Below are 18656 nucleotides of genomic sequence, written 5' to 3' on the forward strand. Positions count from 1 at the left end.
GCTCTGTCATGTACACACGGGCCTGCCAAGCAGCACGCGAGTCCAGCAGATGAATGCATCTGTATTCTACTCAGAGCTGGCCTGATAAGCAGTGACTAACACAGAAGGTCAGAATGTCATTCTCTCAATCAACTCTAGTAGCACACAATGTCAATGCATCGTTGAATAAAGTGCAGTTGTCAAGAGATGGGAGGGGGGGTGTTTACCCACATAGTTCTCCCCGCATTCTTTCTCCTCCAGCTCCACTTAACTTTTTTCTCTTCCTCCACCTGCCTACCTGCCACTTCAAAAATAAGACAGTTATAGAAGTCTGGGTGCAAGAGCTAAAGAAATGGCACCTGAGGCATTTCAGGATTCTGGTGCTTGTCATAAACTGTTCCTCCCACCTTAACAAGACCATTTCTTTCAGCCAAGTCCCAATGTGGGTTTCAAAACATGTCTGAGTCATATAAACTCATAACTACTGCAGCTATTGAATATGCATGAACTTGTGTGAGTGTTCCCTTTATGCACTGCATGTGTTTTTATGTTGTGTTTGCACATGCTCATGTTTGGAAAAGAGAAAATCAGGGAATCAGAAAAGAAAGGGAAACTTGTGAAATGAAGGAGAGATGCAGACAAAACTAATGATGGTGATGAGTGAGAAAACAGAAGAGAAAGAAATGACTCACCTTCTCTGCTGACTGCGCTGTGCCAAAGAAAATCGGGATGAAGGCCAGCCACACTATGCATGTGGTGTACATAGTGAAGCCAATGGGCTTGGCTTCATTGAAGTCTTCTGGTACATCCCTTGTCTTGATAGCGTAAATGGTGCAGGTCACCATCAACAGGATGCTGTAGCCCAGTGAGCAGATTATTTGCAGGTCTGTGATGTCACACTTCAGCACACCGCGGGCCAGCATTGGATTTATGGTTTTCTGCTCATCATAGTCGATGATGGTGTTTGGCGGGTCAACGGCAAACCACACCAACACCCCCAGCAACTGCACACAGATTAGACTGGAGGTGATGGCAATCTGGGAAGTGGGACTGATGAAACGAGGGGCCGTGACTGTCTGCTTTCCCTGCTCGAAGATCCGGTAGATTCGGTTGGTCTTGGTGAGCAGAGCGGCATAGCTGATGCACATGCCCAGGCCCAGGAAGATCCTCCTGAACGCGCACACACCTACATCAGGTTTGGCGATCATGAGAAAGGTGATGATGTAGCAGAGAAAAATGCCAGTAAGCAGCACATAGCTCAACTCTCTGCCAGATGCTCGTACAATAGGTGTGTCATTGTAGCGCACAAAAGTTGCCATCACAAAGATGGTAGCAATGATACCCAGCATGGCTAGAAAGACAGGGATAATCGCCCAAGGAGAGTGCCACTCAAGTTTGATGATGGGTATCGGCTGGCAGGCAGTTCTATTGGAATTAGGCCTCATGTTGTATGCGCACAGTCTGCATGAAGTCTCATCGTACTGGTACTGGTAGCCATCACATAGCTCACAGTGCCAGCAGCATGGCATGCCCTTTACTTTCTTCTTCCTCTCTCCAGTTTTGCAGGGCAGACTGCACACAGAGGTGGGAACCTCCTGGCCCCCATCTGGCCACTGAAGCTCTTCCAGCTGGGACAAATGAAACACACAGTACAGGAAGAAGAGCAGCAGTAAGATAAGAGGTAACAAGTGGGTAATTCAAAGTGCCTAAATTTTGAAAAGGGAAATAAATTTCTGCTTCAACACATCATATTAACTTGTCATGTTTTACTAAACTCATCCTGTAAAGTACAATACAATCTTTGCACACAGCCAAAAAGAACCTAATACAGAGCAACATCTTTCTTGCCAATTTCTTAGAGGGATTGCCTCTTGTAATACTTGAAAAATAATTGAAATCACCATAGCAACAGAGCCTACCTTTGTTCAGTGAAATAAAAATAAATGTGGAATGCAAAAGACATTAGGTTTTAATACAGGAGCCAGTGAGGTATGAAATACGTGATGAGAAGGAAGGAGAATGGGATTTGAGTTTGCAAAATGCAGCCATTAGACCCTACCGACTCATTCCTATTTATGATCTAGCCATGAAAATAAAAAGTGTAGTTTTCAGAAGCAGTGAGGAGCTAACTGAGAGTCAAAGCCAAAACGCCCCTAGGTATTTCATGATTCAAATTCAAGCTATGGTTTGAACATACAAGTCAGCCTTAAAAAGCTATGAGGACATGGATCTGTACATATTGTTAGGGCATTAAAATAATTATAGTACTCTGAACAGATATTTAGATTTATCTCGAACATACTCCAAACTGTTAAAAGTACAGAAGATTAAAGGTTCACCAACATGATTTCACAGCAGTCTTGAAATGCAGTTGTGACAGACGTGATCTCACAAGTGAAGTATAAGAAAACAAAGGCCCTGTTCACACCAAGCATGTGTCTGTGATGATCCGGTAACAAGTGGGCAGCTCTAGAGTGGAGGTGTGAACATGCTCAGGATGCTTTGAGGATCAAATCCCTCAGACCACATTTTGATGTGTGTGAAGCTACATTCTTTTAACAGTGCAAACGTGAATGTGTCAGTCACTACAGACAAACGGTACAGTAGGAAACAGCTTGACTGACTCTGTTCAAAAGGAACAAACCTGTGTTGGTATCGCCTAAACCTAAAGGTAACTGTCAGACTTCAGGAAGACTCTTAGATCCCCAACCTGTCTACATTTAAAAGCAGCGGGTGCCATCTTTTCAGAAGTGTGGCACATTTTTGTACTGCCACGACTAAAATTTCATGTCTGTTGCATCCAGTTTAGTGGGACTCCAGTTGAAAATATGTACTACAACAAGTGATTGCTAAGGCATTGTTATGAGGCTGTGAGTTACTTTGTCATTTACTGCTTTGATTAAGTGAAGGTAAAACTTTTGTTGCAGTTTTTCCTCTAATCTCACTCTGGCCTGGTGATAAGGATAAGTAGTCCCATTCTAATTCAAAATTCTCTGAAGTGCCTTTTATCCTTGGAGCCCAAGGTGTTTCATTTTAACCTGGCAGCTTTCAGCTTTTAAGTTGTTGCTGTATTAATCTGGGGGCGTTTCATTAATCAGAGGGCATCACTGGTTCAAATGTAATACCTTATTTTTCATCTTTAAAGATAACTGAGTACTTAAATGTAAGCACCCTACTATCTTAGTTTGTCTGTCACCTGTCCATCCTGAATGGAAACATCAGCAGCCAAAACAAACTTATCTAGTCCAAATACCATCACATACAACAGGAGTTCAGCAAGGAAAGGATCACCTCCTCCATATATGGCCAATAATTGCAACTCTGCGGCATGCACACACTCACATCTGCTGTGTGTTTGTGATTGTGTGTGTCTGTATGACAAATGTGTTATTTCTGTGCTGTCTGGGTAGATTATCATCTGCCATTTATCTGAGGGCATGAAGGTGCCATTTGTTATTTGGACAATGAATGGTGCTCTCTGGAAAACCTGCCGATTACACACAGTGTGGAAACAGTAATGAGACCAACAGCTCTGTTGCTATGGAAACCAGAAACAAGATTTTTTTTTGACACCTTGGACTCACACTGCTGCCACAGCTATCTTTCAGGTTTAGTTGTTAATTTTACAGGTAATTTGAGTTTCGGAAGGCTGGAACAGTGTTACATTGAACTCTTTTATTGTTGATCGGAGCGTGTATCAGGACGCTCAGCGTAGGGAGACCTTTCATTCAGGCAGCTCTCCATGTATTACTGCACAAATGAATATCTTTTGCATCACAAAATAACTGTATTGTAACATGATTTAATTTTTAATCACACTAAACCAGAATGGAGCACAAACAATGTTCCACCTGTGCTGTCACGCTCATTCAGTTGAGTTTAATTGTCACAATCTATTGAACCATTATGCAAATATGAACTCATATGTATGTAAATGTCACATTTTTTGTTTGTTTTGGCAAGCACATTACACCTTAATACAAAGAAATCTTAGCTCAAGCTATAATGTACCATATAGATAATATCATACCATGTTTGCCTTGAAACAAAATAATTACTTTCTTTATTGTTTTTATGAATCACCGGGGTTAAACGTGGTAATATGAATAAGCTTTCAGATGTAGTTTATTCTAATAAAATAAAAAAGACCATGCTACTCTATTTCAGGATGTACCATAAGTAAATAAATATATATACATATATATATATATATGTATATATAACCCAATTTGTTTTCCTAACATACCCAGAGCTTTCACATACAGTTATCCTTGTTCTAAATTCCATCCTGACAAATTGTGATCATAGACTACCATCATGTACAGTAAAGCCTGCAGAAAAAGTAATGAGCTCCAGACGGAGCATAGGCGCTGTGTACAGTATTTCAGGTGTCAGATTTCAAAACATCAGCAGCTTCAGTGGCTCCTAGCTGTCAAAACCCAAATACACAGAGCATGGACTGACACCTGAGTTAAAACAAGTAGTTCCTCTTTCTTTTATTCCATCCTGTCAGCTCTTTGGCAGGTAAACATAATGAAATCCAACAACAACAATGACTTATTTATTGTTTTACTTACGTACCGATTTTTAGTTTTGAATTCTCTAATCTAGTCTAGGCCGAGGTCCTTTCACTGGTGGAAACACGTCAGATCTTTTTAATAACAGTTGAAATGTGAGCAGCTTTTATCCCTTTTCACATTAATTTTAAAATTGTCTAGTTTTACTTTTTCCCCTCCACTTAAAAGCAGCTGACATTTGATAACCTTTAAAAATTCAATTATGAATAGAAGCATTCCTCTTAAAAGAAGCCCAGAACTTTGTGGAGGACTTTTGGTTATATTTAACTTTTAGCTTACATTAGTATGCAATATAAGTGTGTGTATGGGTGTTCACATTCCTAAATTCCTTGTTAAAAAAAAAAAAAAACAATCACTTCAAAATTCCTTCTGAAGTATTTATCCTCTGGGTAACTGTCATTTAAATTACAAAGATTAATTTTCTGCAACTAAAAACACACTGACTATCCTGAACTTGTCTATGCCTGAGTTTTAACTGTATTCAAATGCAAAGAATAAATAAATAAAACAAATTATTTCAGACGAGAAGCACAAGACATCTTCATGTGCACCTAAATGTCCTGTTGAAATGAAATCAAATAAATATACCGTCCTGCCATCAGAGTTATGAGCATCATACCCTAAGCTGGAGGTTCTCCACCCACTGTCCCACCACCTTGTACTCTGGGGTTGAGGAGTTGGTCATCTGGAACTGGAACAGGTCATAGCGTCCTGGAGCATCGCCATTCTTGTTAAACACAACAGAGGTATTTGCACTGCCTGTACAGGACAAAAGAGAGAATGCGACAAAATGACTGTGGGACAGAAAGGTATTAGACAGTGGGGCAGGAGGACACAATACCTCTTATTACAATAGAAAATCATGAACCTCTTGACTCAGAATGCAAGGTGGCCGAGAAAGAGCCTGTTCCCCTGAAACACCATGACCTATTTCTCTAATATTTGTAATCATGGATCAGGGCAGGATCAGTTTCCTTACCTCCTACACCTCTTTGCAGCTGCACAATGGCCCCTGAGGGATAAATTGTCAGTTTAAAAACATGGTTATTCATGCATACTCTCAGTTCTACTCTAAAATCAGAAACTGACTGCTGTTTGAAATGAAAGCACACCTCCAAAGCTTAAAGTGATGAATTTCAGCCACACAGTGGTCAACAACAGGAGATGTAAGGAGGATAAACAGGTCAGCCAAAGCATCATATGGTCCCCATCTGCTCTCAGTGTGCAGCAGCCTTTCTCAAGCCAAGCCCTGAAGATTTCCCTAATTAGCTTAGAACAAGCAGGACACTGAAATATTACACATGATAAAAAGGGAGCTCTTTAAATATTTAGTATTTTTAATAAGTATTTTTGCAAACTCTAGAACCTGTGAGTTGAGTCTACATGAGTGTATATGTAGGTGTGTGCATTTCACTTAATAAAACAGTTATGTATTGATGCAGAGGTCATTCAACGTGAGAGCTCCCTCATAGCAGCGAATGTTGAATGGCATTAATAGGAAAATGGTTGTACTTTACTTTATACATGAGGTCTGCATTGGTGATGAGGACATTCTGACCATCCTGCAAAGCTGTGAGAGTATGAAAAATCTATTCACCTTGGCACTACATACACTGGTTCACAAGCATGAATAGACATACCATTTTTGAAATGGGACAGGGGGGAGTCTGGTGACTCTTGGCCAGGGAATTAAGTACTTTTAATAGCTCTGGCCATGAAAAAGTATAGAGAAAGGACTACAAGCATGTGTCCAAAACACTTTGAGAACATGCTGTTTTATTGTTTCTAGAACAGAGCTTTTGGCTTCTGGATGGAAGGCCACTACACCCTCTCTTTACTTTTCAGCCAAAAGGGAATTTCATCTCCTTCCAGTTATTTTTTTCAAGGACGTTTGCCACTGAACACTCTACAAAAGTTTCAGGCCAAAAGGGTCTTGTTAAACATGAGATGGAGAGATGGAAAGAGAAAAATACAATTTAAGGCATTAGAATAAAGTGCTTTTTAAAACAAATACTGTGAACAAGCACTTCCTTCTTGAGTTTGTAAGAGCTTAAGTGGCAATTTCTATGTTAATGCACAGACACACATTGCTCACTGTCGGCTGTTATGTAACACCAAACACAACATATTTAACACTGGCGATGTGGCAAAGTTAGCGTTTGACCCGTCCAGTTTAAAGAGGGACACCAATTCATAGGTTATCCATGTACCAGGTGAGAAAAAGTGAGTGGAACTTAGGATAAGGAATTAATTTTAGTGAAAGCTGTCAATACGAAAAACAAAGTACAACTCTGTAGGTGGCAGTCAATGTCCTGTCACTTCAGCTTTCTCCAAACAGACAAGCAGACTTGTTGACACCGTTTGTAAAGATGTTGACGAGGTATTGACTCCTGTGAGAAAAAGCTTACTTCATGCCTCAGCAAAAATATATAGCATTTGCATATGCACAGTCATTTAGTATAGTGACACGGATGATTGGGCACTTGGCACTCATCAGGCTTACGGCAAATAATTAAGTGGTGTTTCTATGTGCACGGAAATAAGCATCAGAAATTCATTTGTTTTCTGCTGGCTAATATTTTCAAGGGAACAAAATAGTCATTTCAGACTCATCAGTAAGTGCTCTGTCTAAGATGAAAGATTTATGTATTTGCATGTGACTCTGAACTAAGACATGACAAAAGTGCACCACTGCTGTGCTTTGCTGAGCAGCGTGGGTGGACCAGGGATCCACTGCTGTGTTTCTCTCGCATCATTATTCTTTTCCTTTTTTTCCTGCCTCTCACTCCTCAGCTCTGTGACTCCAGCACAGTGGGGAGATCAGCTAAGGAGGTTTACACTCCTTTGCTCTCAAACATACATTAGCAGCGGCACATACACGGGATAATGTGCATAGTTCCTGTCTAAATGCAATAAGGGGGCAGTGAGAAATGCCTGATGGAGCACCAATGGAGTAAAAAGGTTTGAGAATATAACAGCAAGACAGAAACAGATAGAGATCTTATTTTTGGCTCAAGTGAAATGAAACTCCTTCTTTGTCACTGTTCCACTGAGGTAAATGTTTTCAGGGAATCCAGAGTCAGCAGGACCTCTGATGGTTATTGAAACTGGACAGCAGATTTTCAGTCCATTCCATGAAGCTGCACTTAGTCTCCTTAAAATATCTCACAAGCATCTGAATCCATTCTATTGCTTTAGTTCCACCTTAAAATTGGTGGGATTCTGCCCACCGCAGCTCGGCACTGCTGCCATAGCGACCATGTTAGAGAAAGGCAAGCAGCTCTGTAGCCTTTAGCTCACAGACAGAAGTTTGCCTTCACACTTTTTTTTTTTTTTTTTTTTTTTTTTTTGTATGTTTATTGTAGTATGGGGTAATAGTCATACCCTGCTTTTCAACTTTTAAAGGGTAAAGATAATATGAAAATATTGCATGAAATTTATATAGTAAATACAACATGAATGTTTACTTGATAACATGTATTGCTTGGAGTCATCATTTTAGTACAGCAATATATTTTATTGTGTTGCACCATAGATTTTCACTGTTGTCCAAAAGCTAATTTTATTGCATTGGATTTGTAGCTTCATTAGGATGAACTTTCCTCGCATAAACACCAGCTTGCTACCGTAAATACTTAACTTAGTGGGCCAGCTGGTCTGCTACACAGAACCATCTGGGTAGTCGTCACTGGACAGCGTTTGGAGAAGGGCAGACGTTTCTGAAAAATACTTTGATTGGAAGAACCATCTATCACGTTCCAGCTTCAGATCAACCTAGCCAGTTCATAAAATTGATCTCCTGTTGAAGCCAGTGGGATAAGTGGAAGAACATGTTCTCAGAGAGAAAAGCTTCCAGTGTGGTTTTGTTTTCATTCAGTGATGAAATAGTCTTCAGATGTGATACAGCTGATGCAACAGGCCAGCTGCCTCAGTGTTTATGAATTTTCATCAAAGCATGAAAATGAAACTATAACTGATAAGTCTTCTCTCAACTACTAATTTGCATAAACTACCAAACCCACCAGTTATATTGTTTTATAGGAGCAGTCTGTAGGATTTATATCAGTGACTGAGTTTTTGTTAAAATCAAGAGTTGAACCTTGTTGAATAACCACTATGTGCAGTTAACCTGTTAATTCATCCTAAACAAACTTTTGTTTGGACTAAATTTGATGGCAGTGGGATGGATGTACATTTTTATAGAACCCACCAAAGCTTCTCAAACAGAAACCAGGACCAGGATGTCCTGAATGACATGAAATGGAAATTTATTATCACGACACTCCAATTCTTCAAGTCACACTATGCAAATTACTAATAGCCTACTAAATCTGACCTGAAGGCTAATTTTCTGTGGGTTTTTTCTGAGAAAAAGATGCATAATTTAAAAAACTATTTTTCAATTTTTAGCAAAACAAGTAACTGTTTTATTTTCCTCTTGAACCAGGCAAAATGTTTTGTTTATCCTTCTTAAGTCATGAAGCATGTTTAGATGACCTGTCTGGGTTTAAATTTAGTGTGATATTTCATATCGGAAATAGGCAGAAATTACCCAGAAACAAGTAAAAAAAATAAAACAGAGAAATTCTGAATAATGATCAGTCCAAAATGTCAAGTTTTACTTTTACTATAGTTATCATATTGTAGTGAAGTACTATTTTAATGAAAAAAACACAATGATCTGGGTCTACCTCTTTGAGTAGGACAGCTCTCTGAGATTATACTGATGTCTGAGTGTGTATAATCTAATAGCTTGTTGAATCTCCTCTAGAACATTTTGTGAAGGCACAAAGTACTTCAAAGGAGCCTTTAATGATCACTGGCATACGTACATACCAGCACATTTGGAATGACAAAGGTTTCTCGTGTTTTAAGTTTGCCTCCCTGCTGGCTCTTCTTCTCCATTTTCCTCTGCATTTTAGAGCAGTTGTCATTATTAGTTACCTGACATTAATTGTTAACTATCTCCAGCTTTCTGGGTTTAATAATGAAACAGTACATCTACAAGCAGAGACATCTAATACTGTATGTTTATTCAAATTAAAGGAATGTTGTTAATGGTGTTTTAAAATATGAATTAAACTTAGTCTGATATGAAAGCTAGCCCTGAGGTGAATGTATATGACACATAAAACATGAGGTGATGTGAATACATTTCTCTATTTTTTTTATTTTTTTATTTTTTATTTTTTTAGAGCCAGATATGGCTTTATTATCTTTTCTGCAATTTCTTTAGTTTATCGCTAAACTGCATGATGCAAACACAGAGCAGCTATGAGTAAAGCCCTCCAGGGTGTAGTAGTAGTTAAAATTCTGATCTGAAACAAAACGTAGTTGCTTTGTTGCCACATGTTATGAAATTAATGTTGTTTTTTTTTTGTTTTGTTTTGTTTTGTTTTTTTTTTTTGTTTGTTTTTTTGGTCTAGTGCAAATTTGTTCCTGGAGCCAATTTGGCTAATACACTGGGAAAACTACCCAGTGATGTTTATGCATTGTCCTTTTCCTGAAGTTTAATTACTTTCTAGAGTATGTCTGCAGAACTTTAAAGACAATGGAACAATTTTCCATTTCCCATTTTCCATTGGAATGATTATTGTGGATAAATGAGGTAACAAAATGGAGCTCAGTTACAGTGGTGAGCAGGGTTTAATGCCATCAAAACTCTTCATGGATAAGTAATAAAACTGATGCACACAGTCTGTAAGCATCTGATATGAAACCTTTAACTATGTGTTACTCACCGTTGAAGCTGGTGTTGCGTATGTACTTCAGCAGAGTCTTTCCATCTGCAGCCTCCATTTGTGGACAAACGCCAGGATGATCGGCACACAAGTCCCTGTGCATGTTGTGCAAAGCGTGGGCCATGGCGTACACTGCGTCAATCACAAACTGCACCTTCCCCTCCTGCTCATACTTGGAGTCGATCCCAATGCGCTCCTGACCTGAGGGGAAAAGAGGAAAAAGGATGATTTTTAGTCAAAAGCTTAAGGAATACGTAAAAGTGATATTTCCTTAGTGTTGACTGTCATCTCCAACTTCTTTTATATCCCCCCCAAATTAATGATTTTCTGCTGTTTTTTTTTTTCTTTTTCAAATTTGACTAAAAAAAATTACACCTAAAGGGGACAATGTGTTAGAACGAAATAAGAAGGCACATTTACTTCCCACGTGGGATACATCACGCTGAGCTGTGAGACAAAGTGTTTGTGACAAACACAGCAGTCAGACCGAATTACTGGGGTCTGTTGCAAAGTAATAGACAGCCAGCAATGCACCTCATTTGCCCCATCTGAAAGAAGTTGAAGATCCCCATGAACTTTAGTAACAGTGCTACAGTAGCTTCCTGCTCCTTTATATTCTCCTGCCAGTGCTCTGCCCTTTCACTGCTGGCTGCTCTAAAGGTTTTGCTGCATTCTGCTGATCCACTTTTTGAATATGTAATATGAAACCTTTTCTTTTGTTTTTCTTCCAGGCTGAATTTTATTTCAGTAGATAAAAGCTGCATTTCAGATTTCAATGAGAATTACAGAAACAAAAATATTCCTATTAAATTTCATGATAATCATCAAGCTACCAATTTAAAAAATGCATCTAGAAAACTATAAAAAAGATTTTCTCCTTGTTGATAGCTATCTCCAGGAGCTTTTTGATAATGTTCATAAGACAAACATAGGAATGTGGGAGACTTCCATAAACTGAAGAAGATCAAAAGCAATCTGCTTTGACATTTCAGTTCATTTCTCAGAACTTATACATCCCAGCCCACACGTAACCTTTTTGATTTCCTAAGCTCGCCACAGGGAAGCTCAGTGGCCAGTCCTGGAATGCAAAAGCCTCCTGCTAATTTTCAGTATTCAGAAATATCAGCTTGCCTTAAGTTTTAAAAAGAGACAATAGACATTTGTACAGCCATATCCAGTGGAACTGTAGGAAGAATTAAATGCATTTTGCAGGCATTTTGAAGAGGGTTTGAGGGGCTCACCAAGTGAAGGAGCATCTTCTGTCTTTGACGCATGATAAAAGACACCATACAGGAGATTATAAAGGAAACAAAATCCTTCAGCAAACAGTAATTTGTGTCACACTGTTATTACCATCATCACACATGCAAACAAGATTAAAACAGCATCCCACATCTCAGCCCTTATCCAAGTACACAACGCATGCAGTGAAATGCCTGTCACAGTCTTGCCAGGCATAGTTTAGGTAACATGAGGGTGCATTACTGGTGGAAACAACACCATCATTAATACAACACAAAGATGTGCTGAAGCAGAATGGGGTCATAAATAGAATCTACTCAGCTTTCTGTCACTTTCCCAGTAATTCCCACCTTAAATAAAAGATACTCTGGGTCTCTGCAGCTAATGTGCCAAGCTGTCAAGGTGACAGGGTTCAGGGGGAATAGAGGGGATTTACGATCTGTTACTGTAGTATGACTAAGACACGTAGTGTATCATTATTCTAATAATAAACTCTTTCAGTCCAGCACAAAGTGGGTAAAAACACCTGGCGTTAGACTTTCTGGCTGCACCGCAGACAAGATGCATCAGATTAAACTCTAGCAGTCTACAGTGAAACCGCTTCAAATTTAAAATGTATACATCATTTTTAGTCTAAGACAGTCATACACCTCTAATTGTTTCATGTCAAAATTTACATACCTGTGCATTTGCGGCTGGAATCCTCTCTCTTTGAGGCACTGAGGAGCCTGCAATCAAAGTTTTCCTCCCAAAACTCAGCAAACCACACATTCCTGCGATTGTTCTCCAGGGTGAGAGCAGTAAAGTATTCATCAAATCCTGGGATAGAGGAAAAGAAGAATGGCTCAGTTCCGGACCAATTATCAACCAATTCAGACCTGGAGGAAATGAAGTGAAACTTCAGCAGCAGTAACTGTATAGTGGTGGTAGGGGGGGGGCAGTTTGGTGCTGCTGGCTGCCAGGTGCTGGAAACACACCGACAAGCACTACTTCATCAAAATTTGACCACACTGGTTCCTTTTCCTCTCCAGCCCCATGGAACTTTAATCACTTCTTTCATCTAGGAAATTCCATTAATTAAAAAACAGGATGCATAATAAATAACACAGGCATGCTAAGTGGAGCCGCAGCCTGTTGCCTGCGGCTGTGAGGTGCTGTAGGTGCTGAACACCTACAGCACCTCACTTCATAAAACCCAGTACAATAGACATGGATTGAATGCATGATACATTAGCATAAGACTCCATTCGGCATGGCTTGGGCACCTGTTTGAAGCATTAGCTTGATAAGAAGTAACCTGCTGTAACAAAAAGGAAAAAAAAAGGCATGGATGGTGAATTTCCTTTCTTTTTCTTCTGTGTAACTTGATCGGCAAACTGTGTGAAGACAAAAACCTCAAAGCAAGATTTCTGATTCTGTATTTCTTTTCTTTTTTCATCTTTTGTGGTAGAACACATCATTTTATGTGTGGAGGATAATCTGAATTTCACATTTTACTGTCAATGTGTCTCCAGTCTGTATCCATTCATATCATCTGGGTGAGGGTGATAATGGCCAATTACAGCTGAATGACTGCTGATGTTCATTTCAACATAACATCAATGATGAATGGTGGATTAATAATAAGTTCCCTGCCTCCACAGTGTACATTTATCCTGGCTAGACCTCCCCTAATTAACCAAAGCATCATAAAACCCAGACCTTAGTTACAATGATGAGTGGCTCTCTGCGCTGTGACAGAGAACAGATCTTAAAATAGACAGAACATCCTGAAAAATATTTAATTTCTGTGGGGAATTTTGCATGTCCTACCAAATGTAGCTGTGCAATTTCCTTGTTTGGCTCACTTTTTTCTTGTGGGTAGAATATTCAAGCTGAAGTTTTGAAAAGAGACATTTGTGATGACATTTCATTTTAAAATGAGCAACAGTGTTTAAATAGTTAAAACTAGACAAATACTTCTGATTAAATACTAAATCAGAAGCATTGATTAAACTGTAACTCTCGCTCAAGTTTCTCATTGTGTGCTTCTTTCAAAATATGCAAAGACAGATGATTTTTCACTCTTTTGGGGAGTAAAACCAGTTCATCTCTTATGCATAAGTAATGACTGCCAAGAATGTAGCTGTTTACATGCTCTTATTTCAGGGTTTGATTATAAAAAGAAGTCAGTTTATTCAAACTGACTTCAGTTTGGTCAAACTCTACCTAACAAGGTTATACTTGTCCCCTGAGGGCTGTCAAAAATCATCCACAGACGTATAGGAAATTGCTTTCTATACTCACATGAAGCAGAAGAGGGAAAAAAGCAAATGGAAAATGCATTTAAGCTCATATATTTCCTGTATCTGTGTGAAATGCTTTCTACATTTCTTTTTTTTTAACTTATTGAAAATTCCAATGTTTTTAAAGCTGAACTGATCAATATTTCATTATCAAATAGGGCATGGGAAAATATTTGTTTTGCTCTTGGATGCATATATTTGGGTTTTTGAAGTTACTTTTAACTCAAAAACCTTACACAGCCCTGTCACATTGTTCAGGGCCATGAAGGCATGGAAATATGTCACTCTAATTAGCTGAATATTAACCCAGAGAGGAGAAGAATTTCAAGGTCTCTGCATTTTTTTTTTTCTCTACCCAACTATATCATGCTGCATTCACTGTATCAGAAAAGCAGGATATCCAGCTTTTTGTTGATCGTTTCTTTGGTATTTTTCGAGTCAGAAGTTAGAGATTCTTGGTTCCTATTTGTTAGTGAATGCACCATTTGTAGAGGTTTGATAAGATCTGCTAGTCTCTATAATTGTGCCATTTTTAAAATTTTCATTATATGATTACATGATACAGCTGGAACAAATCTGGCTAATTGAACTGTATTGTAATTAACTCAATTTGTTTATTCTTGAAATGACACTACAAATAAGGTTAATTAAACTGATTAACATTATCACACTGTCTATGCAGTATATGTGAAAATAGTAAACTTTAGCCTCTAAAAACATAAACAAAATGCAAAGAATGACATAATAAAACTTGGGGTTTATTAAACCTCAGTGTTATGAATGAATTAACATACGATGAAGACATTGTGTTTGACAGAGGATTTCCTATCTGAACTGCAGAAAAGAGTCTGTTAGTAAATACAAGCTCTGACCCAATTTCACTGCAGTCATCAGCATCAGGAAGGTGTCCTGACCTGATTCCTTTAACTTTCTTTTCATTTATATACATGTAAACATCAGTATACAAACAGAAACAAATTAGCACCCAACTATAAAAAGAGAGAGCTTTATAGATTAACACCTTAAGCTTTGATATACATTGCAATAATTTTGCCAAGTGGTCCAAACTACAACTCTCAGTAACTGCCTTTGGAACAAGACAAAGCTTGCTAACAAATTCATATTATTATATATTTATAAGATGATAAAACTTATGAGGCAAAAAACAATTAAACCATGATTATTCCAGTAACCATTTTATATCAATGCTGAATTTCTTTGCAATTAAGCAATATGCAGTGTCGAAAGGAAAGCTGAACCAACAATAATATAATTTTACATAAAAAGGAAATCCATTGTACATAAGTTGAACTAATTGTGCCCCTAAGTGCCTGATTCACAGTTCACCAGAGTTGTAAATTTGGTCTCTCGGAGGGCATCTCCATGCTCTTAGGTAGAGATGCAACTGTCAGAGAAAGGGGTGGGGGGGGCTACATAAGCCACATGTTACAGCCTATAGAGCAAAAACCAATGAAGCATCCAAGAAAACCATCCAGTGCTTCAGAAAGCATGTCAGAGAAATATTACATCCTAACAATGCTATGACAAACACCCGCCAAACATTTGGAATTACTCTGATTGCCAGAAGAGGGGCACCATCTTTTACTTATTGGACTTGTAGGACAGAAACATGACTTCAAATAAAAGCAGATATAACTCATGGATGTGTAAGTATCAATAAAGTAATCAGTAAAGAATTGATAATAATAGTGCTGTTCACAGGTTGTTCCACTATTCCTAAGACAACCCTGTTATTGCAAATATTTTTTAGAGGTTTAAATTTCTTTTTAATAAATGTTAGGGGAAGAAAATAATAATGTTATTTACTAATTCATAACAAAAGGGAATAATCAAGGTAATATATATATATATATATATATATATATATATGCTGAAGTGTGTACATTATGTGCATACCTCTAATGGATGAACGTTTGGGTAGGATAGTGACTGCTCCCACTGCAACATCCTCCAGCTGGTGGATGGGGCTGCTCTTGGATCCCCAGCTGTCAGATCCAATCCACACAAAATTACCCACCTTATTGGCCCTTTTGGTGGCATTGAGAACTCCCCTGCAAAAGAATTTGTTTGTTTATTAGGAGAGCACAAGAGGGATGTGGCGTCATATCTGTTACACAGAGATGCAGTCAGCCTTAGGGAACTGTACGGAGGACATCTTGGCCCTCTCATGAGGCTTTTTTCACTTGTGAAAAGATAAAAAAAAAAAAAAAAGATAACTCTTCTTATGTTGTGGTACATGTTTTGTGTAAAGCAGAGATGTTATTATTTAAAGAAAACAGATATTTGTCTCTATGACTCATGCTTTTTTCCTTATCTTTTGCCTTTCTGGATTGCTTATTCTGAATTTACGGATGGTAACTGTTTGATTTGGTGTTTCTTTATATGAACATTACCCAGGGGGGTATTGTAAATAAAACAATAACTCTGTTGCTTTGTTGTGATCTGTTCTCCCACTTCCCCTCTCAGCCATGTTTGTGATTGTGTTGTCACACGTCTGTTTGCGAAGCAGACGCAGCCTGTGTGCATGGAAAATCTTTGCCTCTAGCTTGTCTTTAAGAGCTGCTACTCAGAGATTAAAGACCTCAATGTTGCGACTGATCAACGTGTGTGAACAACATGTATGAAAATGAGCTGCTCTCCTCACCGTATGTCTTCTTCGCTGGCAAAGATTATGACTGCCCTCGAGCTGAACGTTTCCAGCAGCTGTTGAATGATTTTGTCGTAATCTTCCAGCTTGGGGTTGTGTGGAATTTTCAAAGACTGGGCGATGCAGATTCCACCTTTTTAATGGGACAGAAGTAAGAAACGATAAGGCATCTGGGGCGATCTCACCCATTCACTCACTTTCTCACACAGATGTGCGCACACACACTAAAAAGCCTGAGGTCACAGTGGCTGCTGGTTTTTCTAAGACAATCTTACACATATGGAAAGAGAAACAGATCTCCACACAATAGTGAGAGTTAGATGAAGCTGTCATGCCTGCTAAAGAGTCTAAATGGTCTTACAGTGTGTGCATTTACATTTTGGCAATGATCTGCAAACCACAGCAGCATGCAATATAACACTTATAGAATGCCTTCCAGCTGAGCACCAGAATCATTTCAGACAGAGAGAGAGTTATAAACATAAAACAAATCCAATAATCCACACCAACTAGGACATAAAGCAACAGATTTAATATTATGGATTTGAAAAAAATATAACAGCTCACCATTGACTTTTCATTTTAAGTCATTATCAAACATCTCTTATTGGAATGTGAACCAATCAGATAGCACAGCTGGCAATAACAAACAAAGAGGATATTAACACTAACAATAAATCATTCTCAGACAGGTCATCAGTGATGAGTTTGTTCAGGATGATTTGCCTTGGTGACTCACTAAATAACTGGTGCATACTGTACTTAGCAAAGCATCAAAGCAGTTTACTACAACAGACAGTGTTTTTGGCTGTCATCATATTCAACAGCTCATTATTAGATGGAGGAGCAAAATTGTAACCAACTAAAAAAAAAATAATAATAAAATAAAATAAAATGAAAGAGCCCTTTGCTTCAGGATTGTTGGGTAATTACAGGAGTGGAGGACAAGATAACCTTTAAAGAACTTTAGATGAACAGATAATAATATCACCTGTGCGAGGTTATAACCTTAACTACTGTAAGCCTAGACTGAAGCGGCAGCTTATGTCCTGAGTCAACAGCATTGCTTTACCCAAACCAATTAAATTTCTCCCACTCTAGCATTTTAATAGCCTACCCAATAAGCTCTCAGTTCTAGTTTCTCTGAATAGACAGAGAAATGGACAGATCTCATAATTGCCACTCTCCTCTGGCTCATTACTTTTAGCTGGCAGATCACACATTTACTTTCAGTTTTCTATGGTTTTCTTCAGGCAGAGGACACTAAAATGATAACTGCTGACACTCTTCTTAGACATGTATTTTTTGATATCAGCAGGCAAAACTGGGGATTTTCTTGATGTGAGAAAAGAAGCAGCTAGTGCCAAGAGACTTCTCAGATGCTTGCTGTTATCCGGCCTGAGTGGACTCAACATAAAAATGGAAATCCTGCTAGTGGCCCAGTTGTTACTTAAGGTTTGTGGAAACTTGTTATACTGACACGCACAGGAGTGCTGTTAGCATAAGGAGGGGCACTACAGCTCGGTTTTTAGCTCACAGATTTCAGATAATTTAAGTCAGAGCACCTAGAGTTTGACTCTGCACTTGCACGTTTCTCGTTTAGAAGCCGTGTTGCATCTGAGTCTGACAAATTCACACTACATTAGCAGCACCTTTTATCTCCACAGAGCTGTATGTCTGTATGTTGAAATCACACACATTAAATACAAAGAGAGAGAAAAAGAGCTCAAGTCTCATGAAAATGCATTATGACTACAGCCCTGCAGAGTTTTGTAAAGAGTTACGATGGTTTAATAGTCTTGAGCAGAGATGGATCATAGGTCACTATAGTCAATAATAGAGGCAGAAACCGCAAGAGCCACTGATGAAGATAAGAAACAATTGGAGCTGAACCCATCTTCAAACAAGAATGTGCTGCCAGCTTAAAACTGGCTTAACGACTTTGGGTAGGTTGCTGTGCATCAGAGGCTAAATTATTAAATACCTGCAGAATGCCTCATCTGTCAGTCAGTCATATGGTAAGACAGTTAGCTGAGGAGAATGGCATGATGAAAATACAAGTGTTGAGTCAGTAAGTCCTGTGTTGTGGGTCTGACTGCATTCACCTGTCACTGGAAGGCAGATGGACCTCAAAGACTTGTGGACTCAAACAGTGGATTTAAAG

The 18656-nt window shown here is 38.7% G+C and overlaps 1 protein-coding gene across 1 annotated transcript in view; it reads right to left on the reverse strand.

Moving 5' to 3' along the window:
* Nucleotides 1-18656, reverse strand: part of LOC121651636 (metabotropic glutamate receptor 7-like) — a 63080-nt gene that overhangs the window by 12193 nt on the left and 32231 nt on the right. The window contains exons 3-8 of the mRNA XM_042003980.1: nucleotides 16490-16625; nucleotides 15742-15896; nucleotides 12221-12358; nucleotides 10298-10498; nucleotides 5176-5315; nucleotides 672-1607 (exon numbers count right to left, since the gene is read on the reverse strand). Coding sequence (XP_041859914.1) covers nucleotides 672-1607; nucleotides 5176-5315; nucleotides 10298-10498; nucleotides 12221-12358; nucleotides 15742-15896; nucleotides 16490-16625 — 1706 coding nt within the window. The remainder of the gene's footprint in view (nucleotides 1-671; nucleotides 1608-5175; nucleotides 5316-10297; nucleotides 10499-12220; nucleotides 12359-15741; nucleotides 15897-16489; nucleotides 16626-18656) is intronic.

Source organism: Melanotaenia boesemani, chromosome 13, assembly GCF_017639745.1.
Source record: "Melanotaenia boesemani isolate fMelBoe1 chromosome 13, fMelBoe1.pri, whole genome shotgun sequence".
In the NCBI taxonomy this organism is placed as follows: domain Eukaryota; kingdom Metazoa; phylum Chordata; class Actinopteri; order Atheriniformes; family Melanotaeniidae; genus Melanotaenia; species Melanotaenia boesemani.